Consider the following 10,373-nt stretch of genomic DNA (forward strand, 5'->3'; position numbering starts at 1 on the left):
AACCTGGGATCCATATTTCGTTGTCCAAGTGATCCTTTATGTGGGTCTCAGTGAAAGCCGCGAACATTGCCTTTGCCTCTGCAAGCAGTCCACGGATGAAAGGTATTTTGTTGTTTGTTGCTGGCTTTAGACCCTGTATATTTGCAAAGAAGAATGTTATCGGACTGGTGGTATTGTTGGTACTGGGGGGGGATTTTTTTTCCGGCATTAGTATCTGTATCTGTTGGTTTGGAGTGGAGGCCATCGACTGTGGTTCCACTCCAGGAATGACTGGATTTGGTGTACGATTTCTGCCATTTCCTGCCAGTTTTTTTTCCTTCCTGGCACTAAAAAACCTCTCCCTCTTGAGTGGCTGTGGCTACCCAGGTTTTCCCATGGCCTGGATGTTTTGTATCTTTTTGTCCCCTTTAGATGGTATGCCTGGCAATTTAAGTTATAGCACAGTCTTTCCTGTACTGAAGAGGTACACATTTCAGGGTGAAAAAGCTTACAGGAAGGGAGTTTGCATTTTCCTGTTGTCATATGGACATGACATTTTCTAGGGTGGTCATAGTTGCATGTCCCATCTGTTTTTCCAGATTTCCCATGCCAGCAGATACCAAGTGCATAGTATGTGCACAGGCTTGGTTTCCGTTTGCCTTGGGTTTCTGTGACTGTATTCCCTGTTGGTGCATGTTTCCCTGTCTTATTCCTATCCTCCCTAGCACCAACAATGGAGCTCCCACCAGTTGTTTTTGGTAATTTATCCTCACTATTGCTATTGGAGTCCTCTTGTTTGCTATTTCCTGCGGTATTTCTAGTTTGCAATATTGGTTTTATCTTATCTTTGACTACACTTGTTTCCCTACTATGGCTCCTGTCCTCTATGAGGTCATTTATATGTATTCCTTCCTGCGTATAATTCCCGACTACCTGGACAAAATCTCCAGCTTCACCATTACTGTCTCCCAGGACAGTATCTCCAGGGAAGCTTTAGGTAGTAGTTGTTTTGATAAGGACCTGCCTTGCATGGGTCAGTAGGCCTTCTGCAGTGTTCCTCCATTCTTATGTTCTTAGTGTGGGTGTTATCCTGGGACACTGACCTAATTTTCTAGAAATACTCAGCATAACAAGTGCCTTTCTATGCAATATTATGTCACTGATGTCAGTTAGGCCTGTATACCTTGTACATGTATGTGTAGTAAATAATGATATTATTATTATTATTATTATTATTATTATTATTATTATTATTATTATTATTATTATTATACTACAGTGGTCCCTCGTTTTTCGTAGTTAATCCGTTCCTGGAGTTGCTACTATTATCGAAATCTATGATTTTCGAATCAATTTTCCCCATAAGAAATAATGTAAATACATTTAATCAGTTCCTGACACCCAGAAGTATTAAAACAAAAAGAATTTTTACATGAAATATAGATGTAGTACATAAACAATACAATGGGAAATGATGAATGAAACATTAACAGCATAACACTTATCTTTATTGGAGATTCTTCTTAGTGTACGGGAGACTGGAGGAGGAGAGAGATTGGATTGTTTACAGTTTGGAAGGGGAATCCCCTTCCATCAACACCTCAGGTACCAATTGCTTTTCTGGGGTTGCTTCTCTTCTCTGTTTCTTAATGCCACTAGGACCACCTTGAGAGTCACTGGAGTCCTGTCTCGCAAAATAACTGTGGAGAAAGCTCTGTTTCTGGTGTCTCTTTAACACTTCCCTAAAATGGCCCAAGACTTTGTCACTGTACATGTTGCCAACATGGCTTGCAACAACCTTGTCAGGGTGATGTTTCTCCATAAAGCTTTCCATCTTAACCCACATAGCAAAAATCTCTTTAATTTCTGAAGAAGGCACCTTCTTCCATCTCTCTTCCTCCTCCTCTGCAGCAAGATTCTGAGCTGCGATCTGTTGCTCTTCCTGCTGAAGCTCTTGCAGCACCTCAGTGGTGAGCTCTTCGTTGTGGTCTTCCACCAACTCTTCCACATCCTCCAAACTCACATCCAACCCCATGGAACTCCCCAGTGCCACAATTGATTTAACAACAGACATAGGCTCATCAGGGTCAGTCCCAAACCCTTCAAAATCCCTCTTGTCGACACAATCTGGCCACAATTTTCTCCAAGCAGAGTTCAAAGTCCTGGTAGTCACTCCCTCCCAAGCCATACCTATAAGGGTTATGCAATGGAGGATGCTGAAGTGTTCTCTCCAAAATTCCCTTAGGGTCAAGTGAGTGTCTGTGGTCACAGTCAAACACCTGTGAAACATTGACTCAAGAAATCGTAATGACACGATTGCAAATAAACCATACCCCCGGCCGGAATTGAACCCGCGGTCATAGAGTCTCAAAACTCCAGCCCGTCGCGTTAGCCACTAGACCAGCTAGCCACAATAAGATTCATCCAACTAAGTATATTTCTACACCATAGGAAGGTTAGCACAGGCACCTCTGTGACCACAAATGCAAGTTTTTACAGACGAATCTCCAGCTAGCGTGGCCGTGACGAACTCTAGCTCAAGTCCCTTCACTGCCGTCAACATGACTCAAGAAATCGTAATGACACGATTGCAAATAAACCATACCCCCGGCTGGGATTGAACCCGCGGTCATAGAGTCTCAAAACTCCAGCCCGTCACGTTAGCCACTAGACCAGCTAGCCACAATAAGATTCATCCAACTAGGTATATTTCTACACCATAGGAAGGTTAGCACAGGCACCTCTGTGACCGCTAGAGTTCGTCACGGCCACGCTAGCTGGAGATTCGTCTGTAAAAACTTGCATTTGTGGTCACAGAGGTGCCTGTGCTAACCTTCCTATGGTGTAGAAATATACCTAGTTGGATGAATCTTATTGTGGCTAGCTGGTCTAGGGGCTAACGCGACAGGCTGGAGTTTTGAGACTCTATGACCGCGGGTTCAATCCCGGCCGGGGGTATGGTTTCTGTGAAACATTGCTTTTGTGTAGAGTTTTTTAAAGTTTGCAATGACCTGCTGGTCCATGGGCTGGAGGAGAGGAGTGGTATTCGGGAGCAAGAACTTTACTGTGATGAACCCAAACTCCTCAAAAATTAGGTCATCCAAGTTTGGAGGATGAGCAGGTGCATTGTCCATTACTAGCAGGCACTTGAGATCCAATTCCTTTTCCAGGAGATACTCCTTCACACTAGGGCCAAACACTTCATTGAACCACTCGACGAAAATTTCCCTCGTGACCCATGCCTTACTATTAGAGTTCCAAAACACACACAATTTACTCTTCATAACATTGTTTTTCCTGAACACTCTGGGATTTTCAGAATGGTACACTAGTTATGGCTTCACTTTGAAATCCCCACTAGCATTAGCACAGAACATTAGCGTCAGCCTGTCTTTCATAGGCTTGTGTCCTGGCATTGCCTTTTCCTCTTGTGTAATGAAGGTCCTCTTTGGCATTTTCTTCCAAAAGAGGCCTGTTTCGTCACAATTGAACACTTGTTCAGGTTTCAGTCCTTCAGCCTCTATGTACTCCTGGAATTCATGCACATATTTTTCAGCCGCCTTGTGGTCCGAGCTGGCAGCCTCACCATGCTTTACCACACTGTGTATGCCAGTACGGTTCTTAAATCTCTCAAACCAGCCTTTGCTGGCCTTAAATTCACTCACATCACCACTATTTGCAGGCAATTTCTTTACCAAATCTTCATGCAACTGCCTAGCCTTTTCACAAATAATCGAAGTCATAAGAGTATCTCCTGCTAATTGTTTCTCATTTATCCACACCAATAATAACTTCTCAACCTCTTCCAGTACTAGTTATCTCATTTTTGTCAGCATAGTTACTCCCTTTGCAACAACAGCGTCCTTGATTTCCTTTTTCTTGGCCACTATGGAACATAAGGTTGTGTAGGGTTTCTTATACATCCTGGACAGTTCGGCCACACTTGTACCACTTTCATATTGTTCAATAATGGTTTTCTTAAATTCAATCGTATTTCTCACCTTTTTACCACAGGCTTGGCACTAGGAGCTTTCTTTGGAGCCATGGTAGCTTATTTAGTACTTGCAAGCACTAAAATAAATGGAATATTATGAAATATTTCGCTGGAGCACGTGAGGGGACCTTCGCTCACTGGTAAACAATGCCAGACTGGCTGCCGCCATGGCTCATGCCATGGGTACGCGTCCAGGACGAATTACGACTCGCGAGTCAACTTATGAAAAGCGAGTCCATGTTTATACGAAAATACCCCTATGATTGGCAAAATTTACAATTGCCGGGAACTACGAAAAGCGAGGGACCACTGTATATCGTATTATTATTATTATTATTATTATTATTATTATTATTATTATTATTGTTATTATTAGCAGTAGCAGAAATGTTTGATTCTTTGCTGTGTTCAAGAGTAAACACATGATGTCACCGTCTAATACCTGTCCGAACAGCCATTCCAATATGCAGTCATGAATGGGTTCACATTACTTATACTGTAGTTTAATAGCAAATAATGAACAAACAAAACACTCACCACACCGAGTGGTGGGAGGGCTGGCTGCCAGTTGCCGGGGTCGATGGGAGGGTAGTAGGGACTCGCAGGTGGCGAGAAACTTAAACATGATTTGGTGGCTGGGAATTTGGTGGCTGGGAATTTGGCGGTTGGGAATTCGCGAATGTGTGAAGCCCGCGAAAGCTGAAAACGTGAATGTTGAGGGAGACCTGCAATATATTTTCCCTTATATCAAATGAGACCCAGTAAACGAGAATACAACCATAAATACTATACGAAAATACACCTCAAATTCGGCATTTTAAACAAAAAAAACATGGTCAGTTTTTTTTTTTCATTGTGCACTGCGTGCAGCAGGAATATTTTATACACTGCACACTGAGCACACAGACTTATTCTCTCACATGTTGGCCTATCAGTTTTCTTCTGCTTGATTTGAAGCCACTAGAATTACTGAGTACAGTGGACCCCCGCATAGCGACCTTAATCCGTGCAAGAGGGCTGGCTGTTATGCGAAATGTTCGGTATGTGAATGAATTTTCCCCATAAGAAATAATGGAAATAAAATTAATCCGTGCAAGACACCCAAAAGTATGAAAAAAAATTTTTTTTACCACAAAAAAATTTTAATTTTAGTACACACAAACTGAAAAAGGCATGCACAATTACATGACACTTACTTTTATTGAAGATCTGGTGATGATTGATGGGATGGGAGGAGGGGAGAGAGAGTGTTAGTGTTTAGAAGGGGAATCCCCTTCCATCAGCCATCAAAACTTTGAGGCCCAGTCCCTGGACCAATTATGTACCTCTGTAATCTTTTGACTACCGCCCACAGGATGGGTATGGGGTGAATTTGGCAAGTCCTTTTCTGGGGTTGGGAATTCGCGAATGTGTGAAGCCCGCGAAAGCTGAAAACGTGAATGTTGAGGGAGACCTGCAATATATTTTCCCTTATATCAAATGAGACCCAGTAAACGAGAATACAACCATAAATACTATACGAAAATACACCTCAAATTCGGCATTTTAAACAAAAAAAAACATGGCCAGTTTTTTTTTTCATTGTGCACTGCGTGCAGCAGGAATATTTTATACACTGAACACTGAGCACACAGACTTATTCTCTCACATGTTGGCCTATCAGTTTTCTTCTGCTTGATTTGAAGCCACTAGAATTACTGAGTACAGTGAACCCCTGCATACCGTTGGCATCACATAACGTTAAATCCGCATACCGATACATTTTATCGCTAAGATTTTGCCTCGCATACCGCTAAAAAACCCGCTCAACGCTATTCGTCCGAGACGCGCCTAATGTGCGGCCTGAGCCAGCCTCACATGTTCCACCGGTGGCATTGTTTACCAGCCAGCCTCCGCGGTAACATCCAAGCATACAATCAGAACATTTTGTATTATTACAGTGTTTTTGGTGATTTTATCTGCAAAATAAGTGACCATGGCCCCAAGAAAGCTTCTAGTGCCAACCCTACAGGAATAAGGGTGAGAATTACTATAGAGATGAAGAAAGAGATCATTGCTAAGTATGAAAGTGGAGTGCGTGTCTCCGAGCTGGCCAGGTTGTATAGTAAACCCCAATCAACCATCGCTACTATTGTGTCCAACAAAACGTCAATCAAGGAAGCTGTTCTTGCCAAAGGTTCAACTGTGTTTTCGAAACAGAAATCGCAAGTGATGGAAGATGTTGAGAGACTCTTATTGGTGTGGATAAATGAAAAGCAGATAGCAGGAGATAGGATCTCTCAAGTGATCATAAGTGAAAAGGCTAGGAAGTTGCATGAGGATTTAATTGAAAAAATACCTGCAACTAGTGATGATGTGAGTGAATTTAAGGCCAGCAAAGGTTGGTTTGAGAGATTTAAGAAGCGTAGTGGCATACATAGTGTGATAAGGCATGGTGAGGCTGCCAGTTCGGACCACAAAGCAGCTGAAAAATATCTGCAGGAATTCAAGGAGTACATAGAAAGTGAAGGACTGAAACCTGAACAGGTGTTTAATTGTGATGAAACAGGCCTGTTTTGGAAGAAAATGCCAAGCAGGACCTACATTACTCAGGAGGAAAAGGCACTCCCAGGAAATAAGCCTATGAAAGACAGGCTTACTCTGTTGATGTATTCCAATGCTAGTGGTGATTGCAAAGTGAAGCCTTTATTAGTGTATCACTCAGAAATTCCCAAAGCGTTCAGGCAAAAGAATATCCTCAAGGCTAATTTGTGTGTGTTGTGGAGGGCAAACAGTAAGGCATGGGTCACTAGGGACTTTTTCTATGACTGGTTACACCAAGCATTTGCCCCCAATGTGAAAGATTACCTAACTGAAAAGAAATTAGACCTTAAGTGCCTCCTGGTGTTAGACAATGCCCCTGGTCATCCTACAGGCGTGGCAGAGCGACTTTATGGGGACATGAGCTTCATTAAGGTGAACTTTTTGCCTCCTAATACCACTCCTCCCCTGCAGCCCATGGACCAGCAGGTTATTGCAAACTTCAAAAAACTGTACACAAAAGCTCTGTTTGAAAGGTGCTTTGTAGTGACCTCAGAAACTCAATGGACTCTAAGAGAGTTTTGGAGAGAGCACTTTAATATCCTCAATTGTGTAAACCTTATAGGTAAGGCTTGGGAGGAAGTGACTAAGAGGACCTTGAACTCTGCTTGGAAGAAACTGTGGCCAGAATGTGTAGACCAAAGGGATTTTGAAGGGTTTGAGGCTAACCCTGGGAATCCTATGCCAGTTGAGGAATCCACTGTGGCATTGGGAAAGTCCTTGGGGTTGGAGGTTAGTGGGGATGATGTGGAAGAGTTGGTGGAGGAGGACAATGAAGAACTAACCACTGATAAGCTGCTAGATCAACTTCAACAGCAAGAGGCCAGACCTGAGGAAACTGCTTCGGAGGAGGGGAGAGAGAAATTGAAGAAGTTGCCTACTTCAAAGATTAAGGAAATGTGTGGAATGTGGCTTGAAGTGCAAACCTTTTTTGATGACAATCACCCTAACACAGCTATTGCAAGCCGTGCTGGTGACTATTACACTGACAATGTTGTGAACCACTTTAAGAAAGTCATAAAGGAACGGGAGGTACAGGCCTCTATGGACAGATATGTTGTGCGACAGAAGTCCAGTGGCTCTGAAGCTGGTCCTAGTTGCATTAAAAGAAGAAGGGAAGTAACCCCAGAAAAGGACTTGACACCTCAAGTCTTAATGGAAGGGTATTCCTCTTCTAAGCACTAAGACTCTCTCCTCCTCCCATCCCATCAATCATCACCAGATCTTCAATAAAGGTAAGTGTCATGTAACTGTGCATGTCTTTTTCAGCTTGTGTATTAAAATTAATATTTCATGTGGTAAAAAAAAAATTTTTCATACTTTGGGGTGTCTTGCACGGATTAATTTGATTTGCATTATTTCTTATGGGGAAAATTCATTCGCATAACGATAATTTTGCATAACAATGAGCTCTCAGGAACGGATTAATATCGTTATGCGGGGGTCCACTGTATATATACGTCCGAAACACTGGCTTGTAAGACGTATATATAGAGCTGAAACAGTCAAAGGGTTAATCTCCTTTTGACTGACATTACCCATAACTAGTAACTTTGCTCTACCCATGTGAGCTCTTCTGACCACCTCAGTTAGTGTGTTTACCATTGCTCTGTTGCTCTCTTCGTATTCTTCTCTTGGCCTCTTGCAGTTTTGTGGCGGGTTGTACATCACTTCAATTACCACCTTATGGCCCCAAGACTGAACTGTTCCTACTATGTAGTCCTTTTCGCACATTCCATCCATTTCTTCAAATCCCCACCGGTTTTTAATGAACAGTGCAACTCCCCCCTCCCCCTCTGCTCCCTCAGGATTTGATATCCAGGCAGAAAGATTGCATCTGTTACCATCCTGGTTTCATTACTGTGAGTGTTATGTCTGGGGATATCTTCTTGATTCTTTCATGCCACTCCTCACATTTATTTGTTATTCCATCTGCATTTGTATACTAAACCTCCAACTTTTCTAAAACTGTGGTCCGGGGGGTATGTTGGGGTTGAGGAAGCAGGAGACCTGATGAGGAACTATGGGTGGTTGATGTGAAGGTGGAGTTTGTTAATGAGGTGGGTGGGGGCACTGGGTATGGCTTGTGTATTTTGGGTTAAAATGTTTGGTTGCATTGGGATTGTCCTGGTTGGAGGATTCTGTAGTGGGTTGTGAGGGAGGTTGTATTTGATCTTCCTGAGTCTGAGTTTTCCTGTCCATCTCCATCTTTGCATCTCTTTCCTCCTTTCGTCTTTGTACCTTCTCTTTCAGTTTCTGCCTTTCTTCTCGAAGTCAAGATGCACCCTCTGGTATGCCGACATGTCCCTTAGTCGCACTTTCTCCTGCAGGATCATGTTTCGAGCCGATTCTGCCTTGAAAATCACTTTGGCTGGTTTCCTCCTCTTGCAAACCCTATTCTCAGACAACATGCCAGCTGGGTTATGTCGTCTTCTCCTATTGCTTTAATGCTGCTTTCAATAGTTTTTTTCTCCCCTTGTCTTCTTGCTTTGTAAGTTTCCCCTTCAACTTCCTGGAGCCCATAAACAAAGACTGATCTCTCCCTTTCATTCTCCCACTGCATATCCTTATGTATCCCCTGGTTCGATTTAGTTGCCTCCATTGCAGTTTTCCTTACTTCAATCTCTTCACTATCTGTTGTCCCTGGGCCCAGTGGTCTGTCATTTTTCCTTCTCAGCTTTCCCTGGACATCACTCTGTTCTGCTAGGGCCTCTACATATAGCTTAGCTCTTTCATTTTCTAGTCCCCTCAATTGTTCCTGATGTGATCCTCTTTTTTTCTCAGGCTCCACGATGGTCTGACAGGGCCTCTGCATACAGTTTCACTCCTTTGTTCCCTACAGTCCCCTCATTTATGGCTGAGGTAGCAGTTTCTGAGGCCATGCCCACATTGTTCTTCAGTTCTTTAGGCTGTTTCAGATATTGCAGTTTCTCTTCCAATCTCTGTATCTTAGCCTCCACTGCTGAGACTTGCATCTCCCACTTCCTGCTCTCTGCAGCTGTCCTTTCCATTTTCAAGCTAAGCTCTTCTAGCTTCCTTTCCCACTCATGTTCCCATTTCACGAGCTCTGCTACACAATCTTCCTTCTCAGCCTCATCCTCCGGTCCCCTGGTTTTCCATCCTGCTCTCTAGCAACCCATCTTTTCTTTTTTTTTTGGTTGCCAGAGAATGAAAAACTTATGTATTTCTGTGTGGTTGTTTGTGATGTGTGTTTGTCTGAGTGTATGTGGGAAAGGGGGGCAGAAGGAGGGAGAGGAGGAAGCTGGAGACAGTGGCAAAATGGGAGAGGTGGGGAGGGGGAAAGAGGGAAAACATGGGGAGAGAGGGGAGGAGGAAGAAACAAAGGGGGAGAGAGAATGAGAGATGGGGAAAAGAGAGAGAGGAGGGGGAGGGGAGGAGGAGGAAGGTGAGAGAGAGGATGTAGAGGCATCGCTAGAGTTGGTGTCACCTGGGGCGGAATCTCTGGTGTCACCCGGGGCGGAATCTCTGGTGTCACCCGGGGCGGAATCTCTGGTGTCACCCGGGGCAGCATCTTTGGTGTCAACCCCCCCTGAAATTCAAAGGTGGGGGATGGGGGGGCTAAACTCCATTTATGTCACTTCTGCATGACCAGCGAAAATTTTTTAGCAATGAGAACGTTTAAGGGCCATAAACTGAACAGGAGAATACTTTTCAACTTTATTAACCCTTTCAGGGTCCGTCCCGTAGATCTACGGCTTTATGGTGAGTGTCCAAACCGTAGATCTACGCCATGAGCTCAGCTCACTCTGATAAACTGTGAGTGGTACATTTGGGCCTAGATATGAGAGAATACATCTAT

General features: G+C 43.5%; 1 protein-coding gene across 11 annotated transcripts in view; it reads right to left on the minus strand.

Moving 5' to 3' along the window:
• Positions 1 to 10,373, minus strand: part of LOC128690789 (phospholipase DDHD2) — a 247,367-nt gene that overhangs the window by 173,946 nt on the left and 63,048 nt on the right. For 9 of the 11 annotated variants that reach the window (XM_070088148.1, XM_070088144.1, XM_070088143.1 and 6 more), the window contains one exon: positions 10,002 to 10,103. The exons of the other annotated variants lie outside the window; for them this stretch is intronic. In XM_070088148.1, the coding sequence (XP_069944249.1) occupies positions 10,002 to 10,103 (102 nt within the window). The remainder of the gene's footprint in view (positions 1 to 10,001; positions 10,104 to 10,373) is intronic. 11 annotated transcript variants of the gene reach the window in all.

This window comes from Cherax quadricarinatus, chromosome 24 (genome assembly GCF_038502225.1).
Source record: "Cherax quadricarinatus isolate ZL_2023a chromosome 24, ASM3850222v1, whole genome shotgun sequence".
Taxonomy (NCBI): Eukaryota; Metazoa; Arthropoda; class Malacostraca; order Decapoda; family Parastacidae; genus Cherax; species Cherax quadricarinatus.